Source organism: Pseudoliparis swirei, chromosome 12 (genome assembly GCF_029220125.1).
Source record: "Pseudoliparis swirei isolate HS2019 ecotype Mariana Trench chromosome 12, NWPU_hadal_v1, whole genome shotgun sequence".
Lineage (NCBI taxonomy): Eukaryota > Metazoa > Chordata > Actinopteri > Perciformes > Liparidae > Pseudoliparis > Pseudoliparis swirei.
In genome coordinates this window covers 19,006,294-19,030,909 of record NC_079399.1, presented here as the reverse complement: position 1 = coordinate 19,030,909, position 24,616 = coordinate 19,006,294, and the positions used below count along the sequence as shown (strand labels likewise).

At 44.8% G+C, this 24,616-nt stretch overlaps 2 protein-coding genes across 6 annotated transcripts in view; both read right to left on the bottom strand.

Annotated features, from left to right (window-relative positions):
- Positions 1-44: 44 nt before the first annotated feature.
- Positions 45-3,656, bottom strand: LOC130202306 (probable G-protein coupled receptor 139). 2 transcript variants are annotated; one of them, XM_056427753.1, is made up of 3 exons: positions 3,528-3,656; positions 2,706-2,847; positions 45-1,538 (listed from the first exon to the last, which is right to left on the bottom strand). In XM_056427753.1, exons 2-3 carry the CDS (start codon positions 2,794-2,796, stop codon positions 469-471), a joined length of 1,161 nt encoding a protein of 386 aa, XP_056283728.1. In that variant the 5' UTR covers positions 2,797-2,847; positions 3,528-3,656; the 3' UTR covers positions 45-468. The 2 variants fall into 2 exon arrangements, with proteins under 2 accessions (XP_056283728.1, XP_056283729.1); XM_056427754.1 differs by lacking the exon at positions 3,528-3,656 and having other exon boundaries at positions 45-1,481; positions 2,706-3,013.
- A 523-nt stretch (positions 3,657-4,179) lies between these two features.
- The window catches only part of fynb (FYN proto-oncogene, Src family tyrosine kinase b), a 51,373-nt gene continuing 30,936 nt past the window's right edge, over positions 4,180-24,616 (bottom strand). For 2 of the 4 annotated variants that reach the window (XM_056427747.1, XM_056427748.1), the window contains 11 exons: positions 24,136-24,392; positions 20,775-20,871; positions 17,100-17,198; positions 16,678-16,781; positions 16,279-16,428; positions 13,130-13,294; positions 10,640-10,819; positions 9,252-9,328; positions 8,076-8,229; positions 6,425-6,556; positions 4,180-5,661 (listed from right to left, as the gene is read on the bottom strand). In XM_056427747.1, the coding sequence (XP_056283722.1) occupies positions 5,453-5,661; positions 6,425-6,556; positions 8,076-8,229; positions 9,252-9,328; positions 10,640-10,819; positions 13,130-13,294; positions 16,279-16,428; positions 16,678-16,781; positions 17,100-17,198; positions 20,775-20,871; positions 24,136-24,382 (1,614 nt within the window). In that variant the 5' untranslated portion in view covers positions 24,383-24,392 and the 3' untranslated portion in view covers positions 4,180-5,452. Of the gene's footprint in view, positions 5,662-6,424; positions 6,557-8,075; positions 8,230-9,251; positions 9,329-10,639; positions 10,820-12,701; positions 12,858-13,129; positions 13,295-16,278; positions 16,429-16,677; positions 16,782-17,099; positions 17,199-20,774; positions 20,872-24,135; positions 24,393-24,616 lie in introns of all 4 variants that reach the window. The other 2 variants (XM_056427751.1, XM_056427749.1) reach the window with 2 other exon arrangements.

The window sequence follows — 24,616 nt, the reverse complement described above, 5'->3', positions numbered from 1 at the left end:
CAAATGGTGACACAAGAGGAAGAATGAAAGAGATCAAGTCATGAAGATATATCATCTGGGAACAATGAATGCCTTTATTGACATTTGTGCCAAATCCATGAATGTTGGAAACTGTGTCACGAGGGACGACATCAGCCGGAAAACGGGAGTCATCGGGATTCATCCTCTGTGGCCCATTAACGTCAAAACTTCATCGAAACACATCAAAACGTTTTTTTAGATACTTCAGTCTGGAATGAAGTGACCACCCATGCTGACCCTGTAGCTACTTAGCTCGGTGGCTGATAACAAAAACAAAAATGAAAGGCGCTAATTTCCAAATTCAGAGCATATCTGTGATTGTGGGGTTGACGCCACACCGCCCTCAACATGGCGACGGCTTCTAGAAGCTAACAACGCTAATGGTACGAACAGTGTTTATCCGGGGGGGAATTCTAAGATTATATTGTCAAACTACACTTTCCATGGTCATGGATGGTTTACTCTTTCAAGGTAATAGTCTGATCCTTGGCCTTTCTTCCTGGTCCTTTCTACTGTCGGTTTGAGATTGGTTAGCACCACAGCCACAGGGTCACTGGATGGCGAGGCCTTATGATCTGCCACTGAGAAGACTTTCATGGTGGTGTGGGAGAGGATGGAGCCCAGCTCGAGGGCCTTCGCCTTACACGTTGCCATTTGGACCAGCTCCTGCCGGAAGCGCCGGCTGACCATGCAGTAGAGCAGGAAGTTGGTGGCGGAGTTGAGGTTCTGCAGCATGTTGGCTAAGTCTCCGGCCACATTGATGGGGATGCTGTAGTCGTTTCTGTTGAAATCCTCGTAGTTGTACTTGGTCCTGAGGATGCAGTACGTGACAAAGCGGGGCAGGCTGAGGACGACGAAGGTCACAGAGACGGTGCCCAGCAGCAGGATGGTCCTCTTCAGCATGCCCCTGGTGCTCCTCCCATGCATGGCGCGACGCTCTTCCTTGGTGAAGAGGTTTGTGGCGCGGCACAGATGGTGCCCTATGAGGTAGTTGAAGATGATGACCAACACGATGGGGATTCCCCCCGAGAGGAAGGTAGTTATCCACACAATAACTGTAGTGTACACCTCGTTGCGGTAGTGACACCTGGGCAGCGTCATATTTACCCCGTCCACGGTGAGATCGACCGGGGTGACGGTATTGATCCAGCCCAACGGCACGGAGGCGAGGTGCGACACCAGGACGATGGCAACACAGGTCAGTTTAGTGACCCGGGCCTGGGAGAAGTGCTGCTTGGCCGCCGTGCTGCGAAGAACGAGGTAGCGCTCGATGGTGAACACCGACACGATCCAGGAGGAGCTGTAGAGCGATCCATACTGCAGGAACCCCAGGATGGCACACCAGGGATAGGAGTGCCAAAAGGGCTGCAGTAGCCAGAAGGTGAGGGTCAGGTCGACCAGGATCACCCACACCAGGTAGAAGGTGTCCACGAGGGCCAGGCAGCTCAGGTAAATGATGGCTGTGTTGGACATCCCACATTTACGGAAGCAGATCATGTAGAATGTGAAGAGGTTGGCTGGGGGACAGGAACACATATTCTCACATGGGTACATTTTCCCCACCTGGTGGTACTTTATACCACAGACTTTATAAATTCATTCATTAACTGCGTTCTGCACACTTGAGGTGTAACAGCAAAATAAGTTGAAAGCTGGTCTCGTTACCAGGGTGTCAAAAAATACTGACCCTTACTCGTCATTATTAGATGATCAGAGAATTCTATAAATACTGGGAAAAAAAGGTTGGAGGCCAGTGTTCATGTTCCAAAAGTATAGTGGAGCTATTTTTACTTTGTTACTTTGTTTTCCGTACTAATGTTACGTTGTTTACCTTTCACCTTAAGTTTACGTTCTCATTTTAGGCCCAACCATAATGATTACCATTGACAACTATTCCTTGACCTAGCTCAGTGGTTACACACCACATAGCTAACAAATAAGCAAACACAAAATGTAGCCCTATGATTGACACATTTCTACATTAGACAGACAGTGATACAAAACAATAATTAAAAGAATATTGGCTAGCGCCAACAAAGTATTTCAATGCCTAATAAATCAGTCGTAATCGGTTTCAGTGTATACATCAAAGGACATTTGGGGTTTTGCCAGAATGTTGAGTTCTGCTTAGCTCAAACACCAGAAACATGAGGAAACCGCTAGCCGAGTCACTTTAATGTTGTCACAGTAGTCTGAAAACCTTATGAGACGATGTATAAAACCATAGGGTAATGCTCCTTTATTTACAGTTGTACATGTTTAAAACATGCAATATGTAACTGAAACCATTTTTTGTTTCTGGAAGTGTGTTTTTAGCTTGTCAGAGTGGTTTAGCTAAGCTAGGCTAAACATTTACGTCCTTCCTACATCTGCAAAGAATATCAAGCTTATTTTCTGAATGTGGGTTTTAATGTCAGTCGGCCCTATGTATCCCACATTTACAAGACTATTCTTTAATATGTGCAATTATAGCATTCATGTTAGTGATAATTAAAAAATGGTGACCGACCAGGATGCTTTGTGGGTCTTAGTGTGCAAGTGATGCCGATTAGTGCCCGCAGGAGAAACTGAGCAAAAGGGGGCTGATTAACAAACAATAATGTGATTAATAACCTATAAACACACGTCCTGATTAAGCCGATGCAAGCATTGTCTGGCCAAAGACTTGGGGAGAAGATACAAACCTGGAATGCCCATGACGCAAAGCAATGGGTAGTAGACCTTCTGAACGGCGACAAAGGCGGTGGAGAAGATGGTGACATTGGCTTCCTCCATAGTTCATTCACAGCCAGGCAACAGCTCACATGCTAATACCTGCAATAAAGCCTTTACAGAGGCGTAGGAGATGAGGAGTAACAGTCGACAAACACTGGGGAAGGGCTTTGTGGCAGATTAGAGCTTTTTGTCAATGCTTTAAAGCACTGGAGCTTTGGAGCTTTGATTACGTTGAACTACTTATGACCTATTTAGGTAAAAGTGGCAGGATGCTGCAATTACAGTTATTACCAAAGTGACTCAAATGTACAATTTAAAGTCGGGGAGAAAAAGAAAAACCTATGAAAACATTACAAATGTAACTTTGGATAAGGATCCAAATTATTGACATTTTATTTACTTAATGTCATAACTCAAATGCTATTATACCTCTTTAGCTTATTTGTTTGCGCACCGTTTTATTTTTATTTTTTAGGTCTAAACTAGTAAAAAATAACTTGATTTGGGCCCAAAGTGAACCATTCAGCCGATGACTCCCAATAAACGGCGGATAGAAGCAATGGAGGGGTTCTGTTCAAAGGTTTCTTTTAGTTTTTTCAATCTCTAACCACATACAAAACAACAGTACACTAATCCACTGTTGATCACACACAGATCCCTATAGCTCTCTTGTCTAATGCTTATTTTTATTGCGGCTTACTTATCATTAATAACCTTTTCTGAAATTACGAGCTAAAAAAAAGAAAGAGTGGAATACAGGTCAACAGAACAATGGGTAAAATCAGACATACCTGGTGTCTGTAGATCCTCCGTGCTGTGTTCTATATGGCTATGAAGGCGTCACACAGAAGTTATGCCTCCTCGAGGACAAGACCATCAGTGATATGAGGAGGAGTGGATGAGACAGCTCCAGCTGCTGCCTCAGGAGGAGGGAGTCACACCACCTGACCTACAGCTGGTGCCGAGATACTCAGTGATGACTTCAAGTTTGTGCAGAAAGAAACAAAAATGAACACAAATTTTTCCCTGCAACTGAAAATAAATTTCTCAAGGTATTACAAATAAATAAACACTCAAAGGTTTGTTACAAATCTTCCAGCTGTTAGAAAACAATGATGCCCCACGATACTGTACTGCATCAGAAACAGTGTGGATGATTACTAATCTACGACTACTATCTATACTCCATACACCCAAAAGACTCGGGTTTACCTTGCGTCAGTCTTGCTATTGGTTTTATTTTTTAAATGCCAATTAATTAGGGAATTTTCACCACTAAAGTACTGTATTAACTAGAGGGGGTCCGTCATTATTAATGTAATACCTAGGACGCCAGATATACGCACCAAAAATGTACTTTGAAACAACAAACTACACTGTAAGTACACATACCATAACGTAATGCCGTCTGACACACACACACACAAGTGTCTTTCTAGTAGAAAGAGTGTAAAATGTTTATTGTTCTTTTCTGAATTCCAAACTCCAAGTCACTGAATAAACGAAACAACTTTTCTAAAAAAAAATATATATTGAAAAGAGGGAAGTTAGCGACACTTAAAAGCAATTACGACTGAACGACTTTTTCCATTGGCCACGAAACCATCTGCGTTAAGACCTGATAAGGTCTGACTCGTTTCTCTGTGAACTCAACACTTAAAATCTTCCACTCCTCATCCTGAATTGCAACACAAGTTGGCACAAAAGGTTCCTCTGAACATACAGTTTGGAATACTTCAAAAGAAAGTTTAAATAAAAATCACACTGTAAAACCCCTCAAAACTCAAACACTGATTGACGATAACTGTGTCGGGAAAACACAAAAGAAGGAGGAAGTGAGCTGGTCCAGGTTCAGCTGCTAGTCCACGGAGACCACCGTAAGACACACACACTCTCTTCTTAAATTAACTTTCTCTCTTACAGCTAAACAAAAGCAACACGGTTCTTCTCCAAATTCGAAGCGAGGAGGGATATGGATTAAAAAATCCTCACACGTTCGGATGTAATCGACAAAAACATGTGACGAACATCATTTGTAAAAGAACTGTAAAAGAGCCATACGCAGTCTGACAGCTGTGAGAAAGCTCTGTGGGGCGCCTGGTCAGGAGAAAAAGAAAGAAAAATGTTGACGGAGGACTGCGTCATGCTCGTCTCGAGTTGCTGGAATACTATCTGGAAAATCAAGAATAAAGCAATAATCTGGGTTAGATTAGTTATTTTTTCCACATTATGGAAAATCTGAAAATATATATATGGAGGCTTTCGATCCGATCTCTAGAAAATAATACAGGAGCTACCGTACAACACATGTCCAGATGAACTGTGCCTGCTCTGACAGGGTTCTCTTCGTTTGCCTTCATCATTTGCATCATCTTCATATTACTTTTGTGCAGGAGAAAATACAAATCTTAAAGCAAACAAATAAACTGAAAACAAGCCTTTCTTATTTACATTGAATACATTTGCATTATCACGATCCCGGTTAACTCCGTCTGTCGTCCTTCCCCACCACCTCAACCTCCCAAACTATGCCATTCGCCAAGTTCAGACACTAGAGGGCGTGTCAGAGACGGAGGGGCTTGTGTTTTAAGTTGGAGGAAGCTGTACAGATCCCCCCAAAAAAGGAGAAAAAAAAGACCTGGCTGGGAAGGCTCCAGAGTTTTGCAACAGCGCTGATTCAGCCAGTCCTGGCCCCAGCCCGAGGTGGGGGAGGGGTCTAGAGGTTGTCCCCGGGCTGGTACTGAGGCTCTGTGGCCGTGAAGTAGTCTTCAAGGAAGGCTTGCAGGTACTCGAAGGTGGGCCGCTCCTCGGCGTCCTTCTTCCAGCACTGCAGCATCAGCTCGTGCAGTGAGATGGGGCAGTCCTGGGGGCACGGCATCCGGTAGCCCCGCTCCACCTGCTCCAGCACCTCGCGGTTGTTCATGCCTGAGAGGTGAAAACACACACGCAAGGTGACGGAAGTGCCGACGCTAAAGCGGATCGATACCGAGACCGGCTGCTTTCCTTTGGGCCTCGTGACCTTTTGGGAGAAATCTTTTCCTGAAGGGATAGTGTGGGTGTTGTGGGGTACTTTGTACTGATCTCTGGTCAGTGGATGGTGGGGAGGGTCTGCAGACACATCTGTCAGCAGGCTGCCGCTCCCCTAAGATCATTGCGTGCCAACTGTCCTCAGCTCACCAGTCACATCTGGACTAACATGCGTTTCCCTCCCGGTGTGGAGCTGGAACTCTACACGGTGTGCCCCCCTCCCCCCTCCGCTCTCAGGACAAGTTTCTGTCTGAAATGCATTTGTCCCACGCGCGAGCAGCAGTCATTAAGTGTTGTCTCATATTCTGGCAGAGAAAGGAAGGTTACCCAAGCATTAAATAACGACTTAATTCAATAAACTGCATGAGGGGCCTGTTGCCATAGAAAGAAAGCTGTGTTTGTTTTGGACACACACACACACACACACACACACACACACACACACACACACACACACACACACACACACACACACACACACACACACACACACACACACACACACACACACACACACACACACACACACACACACACACACACACACACACACACACGAGGTTTGTTCCTATCAGGCCTCTTTATCGACATGTCCCAAGTGTTCTCAAGGTGAACGCCTCTGCTCTGTTTACACCCCCCCCACCCCCACACACACACTCACCTGGGTAGGGCACCCGACCCTTGGTGACCAGCTCCGTCAGCAAGATGCCGAACGACCACACGTCCGACTTGATGGTAAACTTCCCGTACAGCGCAGCCTCCGGGGCGGTCCACTTAATGGGGAACTTTGCTCCTGCAGGAGAGCAGAGAAGAAAGAAGTGTCGGTGATGTCCGGTCACCTCCTGACCCGAAATCTTCTCTGTTCTCGTTTTAATACACACGTTTGGTTAAGAGCTGTGGCCCTCTAAGCTATCGGCTCTGTGTGCCTGCAATACCTAGAATACATTCTGGGGTCCTGGAGGTATGATTACCTCGTCATCTGACCCACTGCCGGGTCACAGATATACATGCCATTTTCTAAACTTTCAAGCTACTCGATGGGGAAAAGTTCCGACGTTAATTAAAACCACTCCAACATTGGGTCATGAGAGGCTGGATGACAACTTTCAGCATCTGCAGCTGGAAAAAAAGATTTACTTTTCAAAGCACAGCTTTGAAAAACATGTGCGCGGCAAAATGACTTCATGTGTCAAAGGGTGAAGAGCAATTCTTTAAAGATGATTTCCATGAGCACGGACAAACGTCACGAACAGGAACGGCTGTTGTGACCTCGGGCTCCTCAGCACTCACGATGTCCAGGGTGACGACCAATACTTCGGAGAAACCAGTGTGCACTAGATTAAAAAAATGCATCCAGCCAAGAAACAGAACTCAGTGTTGCCGACTTAAGACGGCATCAGGGGGAGAGATGTAAAAGTCCCCAGCTGTTCTCAAACATGTGGCAGCCTCTCTACACTCCACGCACCAGGCTAGAGTTAAATATATAATAAAAAACACAAGCAATATGCAAATAGCTTCTCGAAGAAGGATGCAGCTGTGATGGGTGGTGTAGATAAGAACCCTTCAAACAACATAGTTCTTTGCTCATTTTGAGGATTGTTCTTGCATCTTGGCTTCTTTATTTGAACATATTTAGACAATTTACTGTTAAAAAAACACATTATTTTCCAGCTTCCGTCTGTCTGAATTCAGCGTACTTCATTCTCTGTCCGAAATGCCCCGTTTTAGGCGCATGTCTCTTTTAGAGAAGGGTTTCTGAATAACGAGCCAAGTGAATTTCTCCATGGATTGTTTTGTGATACTTTCACAGTATTTACATGGAACCTATATCTTTTAAAATATTTCTTTTTTATCAAAAACACATCTCACTTTCTACAACTTCCTACACAAGATTTCATCAGCAGCAAATTAAATCGTCATGACAACCGAGCATCTCCGTCTACCGACAGAGCCCTCAAAGAAATCCTGGAAGTGCACAGGGAGAATCTTTTTATCCTATTTCCAAGGGGATGAATGAACCTTCGAACTCTCCATATCTCTTCAGCCAACTTAATGACAAAAATCAAATAACAATAATAGGATGGACAACAGAAAACAGCTCATGAGATCTGATTATTAGAGCAGAAACACTGGGGGCAGCTTCAATGGCCAATAGTGACTCGGATCGTTTCCCAGCTGACTATTTGCCGGGTCATTTCGATGTGGGCGTTTTAACATATTTTGCAGTTCTGGGAAAATGTCTTCCATTACCTAATGCAGTCACACCACGTGCCTTTAACATTGTGTGTGTGTGTGTGCGGGGGAAGCCCCACCTTGCCGAGCCGTGTATTCGTTGTCCTCGATGAGCCTGGCCAGGCCGAAGTCGGCGATCTTGCACACCTGGTTGTCTCCCACCAGGATGTTGGCGGAGCGCAGGTCTCTGTGGATGTAGTTCATCCTCTCGATGTAGGCCATACCTGCCGCCACCTGGAGCCCAGAACGCCAGCGTGGGATTGTTTACTGCTGAATGTGATTGTGCCTCTTCGTGCAGAGAAAAGTACTACTTTGTGTCCAACTTTGAAGCACATAAAAAAAAGTGGATACATGTTTTTTGGGAGAGAAAACATATCAATCCCCCCCCCAAAAAACACCCCAAAACATATCTGAAGGCAAGTGATTCTGTAGAGCGGGAGAAAAGCTAAAAGAATAAAACCCTCCTGTATGCCTTTGGAATTTAGAGATAGTTCATGGTAGTTATAGCTCAGACAGATATTTCCCATCCAACATGCATATAAATACCTGTCAGAACATCATGTTTATAAACGTTTAATTAATATTAAAGTACATGTATTACCTGCCAAACATTTGGGGTCAAAATAGGATGCTCTGCTATGGACTTATTAATATATTACATTGAGAAAAAAAAAGTGTGTTTTCTTTTCCACGCGTTTTAAATTAAAAGCCTAGAAAAACAAGTTAAGTATGATGTGCTTTGAGGTGCTGGAAGGCTTTTAATGCAGAATATCTGTGATTAAAAAACCCGAAAAGCATTTCTTCTTCAGTTCAGCATTTCCATTGAAGAGGAGACACAAGTCGGGTTTCCATTCATGTATTCTCACCTAAAAATAAGTTGTATGGAAACAGCTAAATGTAATAATACTTAAATTGCCCAATTAAGTTTTTACGCTCACTTGAGGTGATTTTTGCCTTTTGTCGAAAAATGGTTAAATTAGACAGTGAAACCCTTTTTGCCTCGTGAGTTCTGACATAGCAAACATTTCGTTTTAATATCTCCAAACCAGTTGAATTAAACGCCCTAAATTCTAATTTCTGTTTATTTGCTGTGGAATATATGAATCAAAAAGCAGACTAATCAATGACTTGATGAACAGAAAATCAATTGCCAGCTATTTTTGGAAGATTTTACCAAGTCTATCGTCCTCTGTTATCGCCATGCACCAGAAACCAGAACTTTTTTTCCCCTTTTTTTTTTAAAAATCAAGGTGTACCTGCGCCGCCATGTCCACCAGGTTTGGCAGCTTCGACCCTCGACCTTCTCCGTCTTTCAAGAATTCAAGCAGGCTTCCTACAGCAGATACAGACAGCGAATCAGTGGTGGCCCCGACCGGAACCGTTTTTTTATTTGTCAAATTACCAACCGCGAGCAATAACCAGCTGAATGTTTTGGAAACATGAGGCATGTCATTTTTCCGTTAGCTTCCGCTGTATACCATCAACAATAATAGATTGACTTTAGAGGTGGAATACGGGATTGGGGGATCGCCACAAGTACTTTTGACATTCATGAGATTTCACAGCGGGTTTGTTTTTCGAAAACACATTCCCTTCTCCAACTCGACGGGCTGACCCAGATGCGACAGCTTGTGCATGCAACAGACACAGCGACGCACATCAAAGTTTCCTTCCTTGGTGTTTATGTGCGTCCACAGCTCTTTCTTGTGGGCTCTCTGAATTGCAGTGTTTTTTTAAGGATTGTTTTCGAAGGCCTTAATCATCTCCAGTCTTTTTGAAACAAAGAGTTTACCATCCCCCATTATTCTGACTGGAATGAAACAACAATCCCTTAGGTCTACATTTAAAAAAAAGTGCCATTTGCTTAAATAGAAAGAAATCGGGTACACAAATATAGTATAGTACTGATTTAAACCATTGTGTACATCTTACTGGGGTATTATCTTTTTTCGTTTTTTGCGTTTGTGTCAACTCAGGTCAAACAAAGTTGAGACCAAGCCTATTAATGTTTTTGCTCCACAAGCAGCAGGGCCGTCCATCGACTACGAACCCCACATTAATAAACACACTCGTGGTCTTCAAAGGATTATTACATGTTTTTGGGCACAAACATTAACATCTAATGTGTAGATTGCAATTTTACTAAATGTACTAACACATTCAAGCTTCCAAGAGCCCTTTCCATTTTCAACATTAAATGAGCTTTACCTTTATAAATGCTCGGTCCCACTGGTCTAACTCAATGTGACAGACAGAAATGCGTTGTAGAGGTGCACACTAAAAACATATTGGGTTCTTTGGCTTGTCCCTATAGGACACTTTTTAATAATAATATTAAAAAAACATTTTGGTTCCTGTGACCATTTCAGAGGGTTCTACATAGAACCCAACTTTAAGGGTTATATCTTGAAACATGTGAAATATTCCACCCAGAACCCCCTGTAAGAGGTTCTACAGAGAATGCTCCATGAAACCCTGAAGGTTCCTATCTAGAATGCACCATGGGGGGGTTGTGAAAAAAAAGATACAAATTTAGCTGGACTAGTTGGGACGTATTGAGTTGGGGTCTTGAGGTTCAGGTCTCAGCTCGAGACTCTTTTGTATAATTGAGTGCAACCTCATGCATATGTTGGCGTTCATCTACCTTGGCCCATGTACTCTGTGACGATGTAGATGGGCTCCTCGGACACCACGGCGTAGAGCTGCACCAGCTTGTCGTGCCGGAGCTTCTTCATGATCTGAGCTTCCTCCAGGAAGGACTCGGGGGACATGGTGCCGGGCTTCAGAGTCTTCACCGCCACCTTGGTGGTGCCGTTCCACGTTCCTGTTTACGCGCGCACATAAGCTGGCGTCATAAAGGGGCAACATCCATTCATATTCACGTCACGTCAAAGTCAGACTTGCCAACCCCCGCAGGCTGACCTGAAGAGAAGGTCGGCGGCTGAGGGGTCAAGTCTTTTCTTCAAAATGACAACGTGGTTAACATGCAGCACAGAATGAGATCAGGAGACAATAGGAGAATCCGCTCATCTGTAATTCCCATGCACGGAGGTTGTGCTGGAGGATAATTAAATGGATATGAGATTTAGAGTGGACCTCAATTTTAAAATGGCGTTTAAAAGCCAGGAGAGGGATCCAGCGGGGCTTTGAGAGCCACAATACGCCAACATTGGAGCAGATAATTCTTTGTAGAATGATTAACAAGAGCGAGCTTGTAAGCTCCTCGCCGGTTGCAACACAAGCATGGCAACGCCACCAATGTGCACTGCCTCCATGTCATGCGGGCATCATAAGAAATACGGATCACTGTATTCGCTCCAATAAAGTTGTGCTCCCTGCATCTCATTCTGTGACAGTACTGGCAAAAGGAATATTAGTAGAGACCCAAAGAGAGCGCAGAGCACGTCGACTAACATGTGGTCTACTGTCTTTGTGTTTGGGGGTCGGGGGCTTCTTTAGTGATGCAGCTGTGCAGACATTTTTGGGAGTCTGGACTGAGCTGGTGACGGTCACCTGCTCTGTGCTGGCTGGTAATAGGATGCCAGAGGCTGTGAGTCATCTAGGAGAAGCCCTGAGCTCAGTATCTGTCCAGCTGTGATGTGATAAGAATGAGCAACCTCATGTTCTGCAGCATGGAAGCCCAAATTGAATGAACGAATAGAGTTAAACGTCTAAATAGTGAAATGATTGAATTAATTCCTAAAACCTTTGCGGTCAGTGAAGAGTGTCCTTGTTATTGAACAGAATAAATATACATAATGTACGTGCTGGGTTTGATTGACAGAAGCCTGGGGACATAATGTGGAGAAACCTGTGCCAGAAACGTACACGCCAATGTCTAATGTATCATGAGCAGTGGTGTTGAAGAACAAGAACCGTTGTGTTTAGCGGGGATGTATTAAGGTGTTTTCAAGTGCTTCATCAATGTAGTCTTGTTTGCGAGATTGTTTTCTAAGCCAAGGAGCAGGACCAGATTTATAGATACCCTAGATAAGAAGCCCACAGTAGCGTGTAATGACATGAAACCAAAAACTAATATACTTTGTCTTTCATAAAGAAGTCACAGGAAACATCATTTACAAAACAGATATGTTAGCACTTAACTTTTGTTGGACTTCAATCAGTTAGTTTTTGTTCACTAGAGCAACGACGCAAAAACCGAAGTCATTTTTAAACAACAATGTTTAAACTTTATATAGTTTTAGCTTGACAAGCTGGCTCATGCTACCGAGCTCGTCAGCTAGCTAAGAGTTTGACACGCCATCAACGTTAAGAGCACACGTCAACGACAGCAGCTAGCCGGCTAATTGCTTTGGTTACTTTGAGTTGTTATGAGCAATAAATTAAAAACGCAGTCTAAATATTGCCCAGTTTGGAGTTCCATACCGCCCTCAATGCTGTCCTCAATTAATTACTGTAAATAACAGCAAAGTAGAAATGTGAATTCATGCTTAAGAACCGATTTTCAAAACGCTATTTTATGGATTACTTTTTGCAAAACAAATCTTGCAGGAATGCTGGAAAGGGATAAGAAAGCATTTGCTTTCATCTCCAATTAGCGCACGGAATTTCTAACTGTCTCTTGGCGTATTTTATAATGCATTTGAAAGGATAAATACAAATCTTTACATGTATTTCCAGGTTGGCCCAAGGTGAACAGTCAAAATAGAGTAGTTTTGGCAGGGCGGGTTGGTGAATTTCCTTACCGTAAAACACATCAGCAAAACATCCCGTCCCCAGCTTTACTTCCAACTCAAGTGTGTCTCTGCTGATCTCCCAGGCATCATGACTCAAGCCCATAGTGTCAGGGATGTAGTTCACACACACGCCCGTTAAATTAAAGCACAAACCATCCGCACTCTCTACATGGGGAGGGAAGGCAAGGCACACAGGGTTAACTACTGGGGAGAGGAACATGCAGTGAGGGACATGGAAGGGAGCCATCTCCAGACCGGGAGAGCAGAGGCTCCTGACACACTAGAGGATTTTGGAAAATAAGTTCTTGCCCCATTTTCTCATTTCATCCCCCACCCTTCCTAGGTCAAATTATTTGCCCGGTGTTTTGGTCTGGTGTCTCTGCTGGCTCGGCCCCTTCCATGCGGCCCTCATCTTCCGGAGGCGACTGGATCCGTACCCATCCAGACCTCCCCAAACTGCCCGTTCCCGAGCCGCTTGATGAGCTGCAGCGACTCCCGCGGGATCTCCCACACATCTTTGGTTTTAACGGACAGGTCGGTGAGGCGAGGCATCCCTTTATGGCAGGGAACCACCAAGCGACAGCAGAGCCCGGCGGCTCGGTCTGCACGCGCCAACCCCGCAAGGCGATGCACAGATCAGAGCATAGAGACGTGGAGAGCGTTAGCAGAGCGGGCAAATCCCCAAAAGCAACAAAAGAACGACACATACACAAGCAGGACGAAGAGCGAGCTGAAGATCAAGCTTCTCTCAGTTCAGGCCAACCAATAGAAATCAGTCTAATGTGGACTCCGTGATCCTGAGTGAGTCATCAGGGTTCATTTTAAAGAGGTCATGGTTTGTTTTTTTGGTTTGGAATCTAAAATTCTTGAAAAAGAAAGCTATTTTTCCAGACAGGACTATTGAGTTGAGTACACCTGATTCTCTTCCGCACAGATTTAGACCGATTGTTTAATCAGACCCTGGTGCAAATCTCAACCTCATGATAGTGAAACACAAAAGTGGTTTATTTAATTAAAACATCTCTGACAAGTTCAGTGCAAGATGTATACGCTTCTTCACCAATAACTTTTATTACTGGAGAACCAAAGCAGCACAAGGGTGTGTGGGGTCATCGAAGAAGCACGGCCCTCTGTTACGACTCACTTTGGCTAATGGCATCTACGACTCGCTTACATTTTACGATAATGACGGTAATTTCAGAGATTGCTCCGGCCCGTCGTTCACTCATCTGGGAAATGTACATCACACAGTTGTGGTTCAAAACGGGGCGGGCCGTGCATTGTTTCGGTCACCGCGTGGCGCTCCCGCTGCTCCCCTTTCGATACTCGGCGGCCTCGCGAATGTTCGCCACTTTAGCCGATGACACCGTGTTCCCTGTGTCACGAAATCAAACAATTCTTGCTCTCGGAGGAAGCGCTCATGTTTGCCCACGATTGATTAAGCCAGTGGATTACGGGCAGAGTTTCCGTTGGTACCTCCAAGCTCGTAACTATTAACCCCCCCCCCCCCTTTCCTCCCCGCTGCCAGCGATAAGGCACCAGGTTGTTTGCATGAGGCAGTAAATACGAGATAAAGGCCTGCGTCTCCCCCCACCCCTCTCACGGGGGGAGTTCAACATGCAACTTGACCATCAAAGCCCATCTGGGCCGCCCAGCTGCCACCTCAGCGGCTGCACTCAGACGTCGATACAGCTCGATGTTCACCCTGCTGGCTGTCATAAACGATGTCGATGTAGCCGCCACACGCATCAAAACAAGCAGTATCTCCTCGAAAGGTTTGGAAGCTTCAGATGATGCCTGTGATCAGAGTCAATACATTACATCCATTACTGCACGATAAAGGCTTTTAGGCTTTTAATCTGTCAGCGAGGGTCCAATTATTCAAATCGCTAAACAAGATTTTGTCGGACGTTTCTAACTTTGGCGCCGCCAAGTGGTCGTTTAACAAAAGCCACTGATCCAACCTCGGGACAAAGACTTAATGGACATAAACCTCACCGGTTTTCACTAAGACGGAGATGAAATGGGAATAATTTGGCATGCAATTGCCCTCTTGAAAAAATGTGAAATAAACTTTAAATATTTTGGTCTACTTTTTCATATATTTCACTGAAGCAAGGCTGCTTAGCCGGAACCTTTTATTTGTAAGAGGGTGAATGGGATACTTGTTCTTTCCAATATTACATAATCTCGATTCTCAAGGCCTTCCTCGTTGCTTAAGTCGCATCTGACGAATAGCTAGAGTACATTTTTTGCCAGATATGCTCTTTAGCGCTTTAAAGACAGAGGAAAGCAGAGGAAAGCAGAAAGCAATGAAAGCACACAGGTTGAAAAGAACCACGGTAATTGGCGAAGGTGCGTCGTCGACGCCGTACGCCATCTGGGTCTTTGATGAATAAATGGAGGTGATGTCGACGAGGCATTATTGCGCCGTGACACAAACTAAACACGGTGTGGATTTTAGGGCTTGAACGTCGATTCGTCAATCAGAGCTTGACGGGGACGGAAAAACATATACATTTCTCAGTGGGGGGGGGGGGGGGGCGCCGAGGAGGAGAGCGGTGAAACGGAACGCGGCGACGAATGAGAACACATCATCATCAAGCTCCCTAGAGTAGGAGGAGCAAAATAAGTGCCTTTCCACGATGACATCATGTTTCTCGTCGCTCAGCTGTGCTGCTCATTGAAAAATGAATGTAAAAGTATATGAATAACAAATGTGACATCTAGTTTCCATTTGGTTCGACTTGCCCCAGGGTTTAAGTATTCCTCCGTGTTAAAAACTGTGCTGGGATGCCAGATGCAATTCCAGTGTGACAGTGTCTGCTTTATGCATTCTGAATCAATTCAAGGAAACGGACCCTGGTCGAGGAGAAGATTCTGACGTTGCTATTTAAGTTCTCCCCTGTTAATGGATAGTGGGGGATGCAATGCTTCATGGGCCGTATGGATGGTTTTTAGGCTAATGTACATATCATATTATTTCAGAGGTGCAGGCCATAAGCTACTACAGGCAACCATTTTGTGTAAATCACAAGTAAAGATCAAATTTTTTGCTTCAGCGATGCAGTTTATCAAATTTGCAGACATGATGTCTGCATCTTTACTGTGAGATGTTTACTTGGCCTTTGAAGAATCTTTCTCTACTTCTTTCCAGAATAAATTATGCATCCTAGAATTAACCAGAATACATCCTGAAAAAAAGTCCTGAAGAAATTGAGAATAAATAACGTGAAAGAAAGTAACTAGTTCCATCCTATAAATAACAAAGATATGTTATCACGTGAACAGGATTACATTAACTGGAAATATGTCCTAGAAATATCATGGATTCATCCTAAAGTGAATGACAGTCCACAAGAGAAATGCTTCTTAAAATTAACCATATTAAATCCTTAAATTCACAGGTTACTTAAATAAATCGGAATAAGTCTGAACATAAGCAGGAATGCATCGCCTCTACCTAAACAACACACACAATATAGTAGTATTGTATTATATAGCAATGCTACGGTGGACGTCCTAAAATCAAGAAAAACACATCCTTAAACTTCACATCTCTAAATAGATTTATCCTGTTTAATACCTGAGTAGTGCTGGACCAGCTGCTGCAGCATGTCAAACTGAGCCCGCGTGGTGATGTAGTAGCCGCCACTGTCCAGCTTGCGGATCTTATAATGCTTGACGTGGTCACCTTTCACATCGTCCCAGTCCCGTATGGACAAGGAGAAGGCACCTGAAGGAGGGGGGGGGGGGGAGGAGAAACATCACAAACCAGTCTGGTGTAAATCAGCATCAAAAAAAAAAAAATCTAATCAAAGAATTGTCAAACAAGAATTAACCAAGCATTCAGAGCTCACTTTAAAGACGTGAAACAATTCGGTCGCCACTCAAAAAGCATAACGGTTCTGTATTTTGTGTGTGCTGTTGTTGTTGTTGTTTTATAAACACACATCAGCCTGTGTGACTCCAGTGGGTTCATTACCCTTTGTGGTTTCACTCTCCCGGATGAGGTAGGTTCCTCGAGGGTTGCCGGTGGACTGCAGCTGCCTCTCCGCGTCCTTGCGGCCCAGTTTACCAAAGTACCAGCTACAATCGCAGGAGAGGACATGTTAACTCAACACACGCATGCACGCGCGCGCACACACAATTGAGACTTAATGGTGTGCAGGAACTTTGTGAAAAAAGTGAAAAAGAAAGCGATTCAAAGCTGCAGATGTTGGAAATGTTTTCCCTGCTCCGTCGTAACTTATGCACAGCAGTTATTCTAATAGTCCTTTTTGTATTCCTTTACAGCTGTGAGAGAGTTTGAGAATACTTTCATCATAAAAATTATAAAGATTTCGGCACCATATGTCAAGTTTTCACGTGTGTGCGGCAGCCCCCCCCCACACACACACAACTTACTCCTCTGCCTGGATGGAGTCCACCGGAGCCACGTAATTACTGGGAATGTAGCCACTGCCACCTGTAGTGAGCGAGCGAGCATCCCACCAGTCCCCTTCGCTGAAAGAGAGAGAGTTATAGGATTGGGAGAAAGGAGCGGGGAATTATCATCTACAGTACAGTAACCCTAACCCTCAGAGGCGTTGGAAGACATATTTTTTTATTTCGGGCAGAGTCAAGCTAGCCGTTTGCCCCTGCTTTCAGTCTTTATGCTAAGCTAGGCTAAACACGCCATGTACTTTGTACTCTGTACTCATCAAGTCTTTAGGAATTAATGGAACATGTTAGAGAGAGGACATTATTCGACAAAATGAACTTTAATGAAAATGTGACTTTTGCTCGCTAGAGGCTAACTGTTTTTCCCTGCTAAGCTAGGCTAACCACTTCCTTACTACATTATATATACATATTGTTCCAGTCTCTGCATTCAACTGCTGGTGTGTGCTGTGACACAAACTGAAGTTTGGCCGCGATGAAAGAGGCTTTCCGATAGATGTCGAGGAGGTGAAAAGTAAGGGAAGAGGAGAGGCTCCTTAAAGACCTCTCAGCCTGGACACCTATAGGACATTAGTGTCTCTCTCTGATGTCCTCTGGGCATCTCTATCCGTCCCTCACTCGCCTCAGACTCCTTTCATCTGTTCATTCACCCCCTCCCCACATTTCTCATATTACATCTTTTCTTCCTTTCATATTCCAATGCTATTTAACACATCTCCTTTCTCATAGATATCCATAAAAAAGAAAATTCAGCTTCAGTTAATTTGGCCACTTTCATTTGGGGTAGATTATCTCGAGAAACTGAACTTTCTCAAAGACCGATAGAAAAAAGGAAAAGGAGATTAATACCATGCACCAGGTGCTTCCTATATGGATATACTGGGTGACATTTTCCTCCATTATCACATCACACACACACACTATAGTTTAATATGACTTGATCCTACCAACAGTTCTCTAATGTATCATACGTTCCAAACATATTGCCAGAAAAATTTCCGTTTTTTAAAAACTAATCTTATCTTAAAATATTAGGCGTTGGGCGCGTTGAGGCAAACAGCTGTTTCTATTGCAACTGTGTCACACTTTGCATTCAGTGATACACCAACTTTTCATGCGCCAAGCGCACATTTTATTTGAAAAAATTAGCTATGTAATTGTAAGAATATTTTCTGAGTGCCACAGAGGATTCCCTGACTTGTCTACAAAATATATAAATAATATCCCTTCAGTAAAGTAGAAGAGAGTAGTCAAACTGAGGGAGGAGTTTTCCCATCTATTTATGTTTTATCACAGTCCTACAAACACATCCTCCCTCCCCATGTTTCCTTCTCTCTCTTCATTTGTCCACTCTCTTCTTCAGTATCTGTCTTAAAGGACAGATAGCAGCAGTGGTTTGCCGTCATTACAGATGCTTACACGTAAATGCACAATAACAAATTTACCCCCCCCCCCCCACACACACACACTTCCCCGTGCTTTGACAATGTCTCTCTGGCACACTGAAAGAGACAGGGGAGTAGAGTGAGGGGGAGAGGAGGCCTTTATTTATGCCAAGGGGGAAAGATGGAGTCCCGAATATCGGCCTTCTTCTTCAGGCAAAAGTATGCACGAGCGAGAGGATGCGTTTTGCGGGGGCAAGGGTGTTTTCATGGAGCCATGGGAAAGACTTAAACAGACGGGTGCGGGGCCACGGTCCGTCAGACTGCCTCTTACGCACGCACACACACACACACACACACACACACACACACACACACACACACAACAACAACAACAACAAAGAGCATCCCTCCCGTCTCCAGATCCTCTCTCTCTCTCTCTCTCCCCCCGTGGTGACTGCAGATGAAAGAATAATTAAACGCAGGGTCTGTGTAAACTGAGACGAGTCGCACAGCGCTGCAAGAGGCCACAGTCTCGTCTATTCATGGCCTGCAGCTCCACCAGAACGACAGTCAATTTATTTTGCGGGTTTGGTAAAAACAGGAGCCGCTTGCAAACTCACAAAACCCCCCAAAAAAGAGTGCCTTCTGTCAGCCGAGGCTGGGATGTCTGCCGCCCCCCTCCCGCCGCCTGCTCGTGGGCATCTGTCAACCACTTGCTGCAAAGCTCTGACAGGAGGATTTTCCCGCCGAGCCCTTTACCACCTTTGTCCAGCAGGGGTCAGTGTGGCCAGCTGGAGGAAGAAGCCTCCAGGGTGGTTGAAGCAGAAAGGGGTGGGGCAGACAGACAGGGAGGTGGAGAGGAAGAGATGGAGGAGAGGGAGGAGGTGGTGAAGATGTCTGGCCCCTGCTGAGGAGCAAGGGGAGGAAGAGGGTGTCGTCTTGCTCGTGGCCTCGAGGTGTGTGGTGGAATGTGCGAGAAGGCGGCTGGGACAGGATGCTGACCGGGTGTGGTGGTGAGGAGGAAGCCCCCCCCCCCCCCCCCCAAAGGCTGAGGTGATAAGGCAGCCATATACTGTAGAGAGCTATACTAGCATTCATATTTATATAGTTGAAACTCTGTATTTTGGTGTGAAAGCACAGTGTTGCTTGTTTAGAGGAAAGCAACTGTGAGTACAGTAAACAGTAAACACCGGTGCTACATTTCTTACATGCATTGTCACTTATTTATTATGTTTTATGTATTATTGTGGATAAATAGTTTTCTCTTCATACACGTTGAATTGTGTGTTCGACTCCCTGATGTTGGCGACAAACATTGGAATTTAATTACAATTCATGGGCTATTTTAAACAGAGTTGCATTGCTAGGCAACAGCTTGGCTCCATGTTTACTTCCTGATGGCTCATGTCATTCATGCTTACACTGCGACAGGAAACACACTCGGACACATTTTGGAACGCACACAAATAAGATGGTCTTTTGCTTCCATACCAATAACAAACATTTTCCTCTTTGCCCATAACTAAGAATTGTATTGTTCTTTATGGGACATTTCATGGGAGTTATTTGATTCAGGTGCTAACACACAATTGTTTTTATTTATATTACATGTATTTAGCAATCCGTTGAATTCTTTTTTCTTAATATTTTTATTTCCCAATGTGAAGGGAATCTAAACCCGTTTCTCCACACTTCTGGTTGGGAAATAACTGGAATCTTTATTTTTTTGTTTGCCAATTTGAAAACACAAGAAATCCCCAAATACTCAAATCAGCCAGTAACATGACCACCATGTGTCCATGTCCATCTCATATATATTGTTTTTTTCAACATTGTTACTTAGACAGTATTATAGTCACTTGCCTTCCCTCTGCAGTGCACGCAGCAGCATCATCATATATCATAACAAAATCTAACAGGCAATAGTGTTGGAGGAGCACAGACCCACCAGTCACCCCCCTCCTCACATGTCACTGCAGCGCTCCAGACAACCCAAACAAACAGAGGCAGCTCCAAGCAGCCTCATGCAGAGGGAAACACAATATGAATCCACAAGCCGAGACCACGATGGTAAAAGAGCTGGAATACATACACGCACGGACCACACACCCTCTACACTTTTCTTTTAATATGTAAATTAATTCCGTTGGCAATGTTGATTGGTTGATGTATGTTTTCTCCAGATTAAGACATCCAAACACGTATTTGTTTTCCCCCACGTACGAGTTGACACTTTTATCCAGAGATGACTTACGTGCTGTTGATGATCTGGAACCGCTCTCCTTTCCTGAAGCTGAGGTCGTCCTCCGTCCGCGCCTCATAGTCGTAAAGTGCCACAAAGAGGGTGACTCCTGCAGAGGGGGGGAAGAGGAGAGACACAGCGTCAGCGCTTTGGGCAGATTAGCAGGAGAGAAAGAAGCTTGGAGTCACGGTAAAAGCAATCCCTAACTTTTTATCTGGTACCTGCATGTCAGCATGTTTTTTCTGAGACCCCACGTCTGTCAAAGATGTTTTGGTCAGAAGGGCGACAGAAGTTGGGGGTCCAAGACGCCATTGGTCCCTGACCCGCCCAGATCAAGCGTAGATGAAGAAAACTAAAATGCTTCGCGAGGATTTCATGCTCATACTGCGATAAAATTGCTTACGCCGGGGGTTTAAGTGCAATCCACGTGTTCACATTTGATATTGGTAGACGAGTAGCGCCACGCGATGTGTGCGTGGGAGCGGAGAAGAAATTAGCGGGAAAAGTTGTCTGGCGGCTTCCTGCGGTTGAACTGGCCTCGTAGTCAGCAGAAGAACCTTTGCAGAATCATTCTCACAAAGTAACCTGAAGTCACCTTCCCCTCCCCCACCGAGTCTCATCCCCTTCTCCCACGGCTCTCATCTGGAGCTCTCACCTTCTCTCACCACGGCTCCCCCAGCCTCACACACTGTAGCGACGGGAGGAATTTGGCTGGTTGGAAGATGCGTTAGCAGAGCGTAGCGGGAGGTTGACAATAGAAATGAAGATTGGAGGTGGAGAAACACGCAAACTGTTAAACTGCCCATTTAGGGATGCCCGGGTAGAGCATACAAATAGAACAAATAGTCCATGATTAGGAGAAGACAGAGAAACAGAGGGGTGGAAACATTTTGTTAAGCTATATATATATATATACACTCACAAGATCCTCTGGGACAAACTAAACCAGATAATAAGCCTCACATCTCATTAAGGCTACAAAAATGTAAAATTACACTATGAAAAGATGAATCATTTATTGTGGCTTACTTTTAATTGGGGTTACGGGGTCACGTAGTAGTCTGAGAGTGGATTCACGCTCCCACAACTGAAAGAGACGCTGAGCTCTTTGCAGGTTGACTCGTTGTGCGTTTCTCTTTGATAAAAGGGTTAGGGTTAGGGCTTTATTTTCATTGGTTGCTGGATTAAATCTTACCCAGATACAACAGATATGTTTTTTTTTCCGATTGGCTATTGTGTAGCCCATTTCTTTTTTTTGATTGGCTGATAAGTGGCTCCTCACAGCAGAACTCCAGGGGAGCGCTTGATTCCTCCACGGTGAGGGCAGCGCGGCTCATGTTGGCGCTGCACATTAAAACATTAAATAGCCGAGAGTTTTTTTCAGCGTGAGAAATACGATGTGTGGCGGGAGTGCGTGACTTAAGACCGAAATGCGTGACTGTCACTCTCAATGCGTGACACTTGAGAGCCTTGGTACACAAAACAGCCCACGTATTTCAATGCACACTTCGTTATTCTCATTTGCAGACTACTTTTTGCTATTCAACAGGTCGAAGCTCCCTCTCATGCATTTACCTTAGATCGCATTAAAACATCTCCTTCAAACAATTATGTATCATAATTCATATTGGTAAGTTTCTCACCAAAATCTAAATTTGGAAAAGATTACATTTGAACATGTCACCATTATCCTGCTCCCTTTTGACTAAATAGAGCCTGAACAAGTCACAACATAAATCAATGGCGCCTCCCTGATAATGTTAGCTTTGTTATTTATCCCAAGAAGCACTTCTTACGGATGTGTTTGAACTGTACCAAATTCGGCACAGCACTCCCCCGGGGCCCCAGCAGCCATATTCAAACAATTGATTTAGTGAGCAAGCAACAGGGTTATTATAACCAAACAATATGAAATTATGAACAATGCTATTAACTGGAGTTGTCCTAAAAGAGGTTTGTCTTCATCAGTGCCTCACAACAGAGCGTTTTTCTCCGGTCTGAGGCGACGGCAGGTATTAAGCGGTTTGACAAAATGAAGTCCAATGGGCAATTCTTCAAAGTCCACTTCAACTCGCTTGATCGCATCTTGTTTTCTTTCTCAAGTCGCTTCACTTCAGACGCTCTCACGGGGCCCGAGGCTTTCTGGGTAATCGCGTTAATATGACGAGAGGGTGTGTGTGTGAGGCTCTCGCCTACAAGTGGCAGCCGACGAAGCAAAGGGAGCGCGCAGTGTACAAAAGAGTGTCTGATCGAAAATGCAACAAGACCCCAAATGCGTCACTGTTGTGGTTTTGCCCTGCGAATGTTCCATGAGGTCAGCGTTAGGTACACTGGTGTATTGATTCGTCCCGGAGCTGACTGCGAGGATCACACTCAATACGCTACACAAGGTCATAGGTCCAGCAAATGATGAACTGATAATCAATAAGATTCCCGACGCCAAACGCAATTTGTGGTGTCCGCAGTGCGACAGGGGACGGGGGGGTCGATTGTGGCTGTCAGAGCTCACAATCGAGGCAGCTGTGTGTCATAACAGGGGTTAAGGGAAGGGCCGGCTTACGTCCACATTTTTCCCCACCAGGAGAAAATTAAAAAGCTAAGACCCCGCCACCTTTCTGTTCCTCTGCCCGCCGAGTGGATTTGGATTATGCGGTGCGGAAAATAATCCGCACTTTGAGGGAGAGGACGCCTGCTAGGTCGAGTGGAAGCGCAGAGTTCCTCTGCAGAGCCGGCCCAGAGCTCAGTCGCAGAACATAACGGATATCCTGAGTTGGAATATTCCCCTACATAAACAAGGACCTGGGCGCACAAAGCTGAGCTAATGTCAGCCGGACGTTCCTGACGGGGGCCGGGTTGGGCTCGGCGGTGGAGCCGCATGTGGGGATTGTCAAGAGTTTGGGGTCTCTAACAAAGCACCCCGTAGAGCTTTGCAAATGAAGGTGTGTGTGTGTGTGTGTGTGTGTTTGTCACCGTCACATAAAATGCTGCAACTACTTGAGAATGCAGCCAAAAGAAATGGCCTAGCCTTGAACTTCTCTTTGAGATATCTAATGGCTCAACCACACTTCTTTTTACACGTATAACTAGAGTGGATGGGTGTTGGAACGAGACCTACACTCAATACTGTGCCTGAACGCATCCTGCATAGACGTAAGCCGTGTTTCAAGTCAATCAAGCGTATTTTAAGTAAAGATATGTGTATGCTGTATTTTGGTGGGCAGAGCCAGAATAAGTGCCAGCAGCTGTCAATCACAAACACGACAGGGACACTGCCTCCGAGTTTCATTAAAATAAAAGAACATGTATGTATGCATGTATATATACGCATGCACATATATTATATATATATGTCTCCCTCATAAACATCCCTCACCTGTCCCACCGTGGGTCCTCAGGGTTCCAGTGTGAGAGGAGGTGCTGACCCCTCCGAAGACGGACATCCCCTGTCCGACGGGGGCGTGGAAGTTGTTGTAGTTGGGGATGGCGGTGACCCCGAAGCTGGGGTAGTGCTGCGGCGTGGGGTCGGCCCCATAGCGGTAGCCCGCGGCCTGGGGGATGCTGGTGTCTCGGTCGTCTGTGAGTTTGGTTGCTTCCTTATCCTTGCATTGCACACAGCCCATTATCTATAATCTGTGGATGACAGGAGGAGGAAAAAAAGGTTGGTAGGTTTATAAATGACAGCAGGAAGATTGTGCGTGATAAAAGGAGCAGGAGAGATCAAAAAAACACAAACAGGCCAGAAGAGCATTAATGCAGGCAATGAATTTAAGTTGTGTACTAAGAGCTGGACGGGTGGATCGATGGGATGAAAAACATTCTGTCTGGCTGCACTCGGCCACCTCAGCAAAACCGAA

Coding starts and splice junctions, on each gene's coding strand:
- LOC130202306 (XM_056427753.1), bottom strand. CDS start 2,796: ATGGAGGAAGCCAATGTCACCATCTTCTCCACCGCCTTTGTCGCCGTT. Junction 1,539..2,705: donor TTGCGTCATGGGCATTCCAG/GTTTGTATCTTC, acceptor CCTGTCCCCCAG/CCAACCTCTTCACATTCTAC.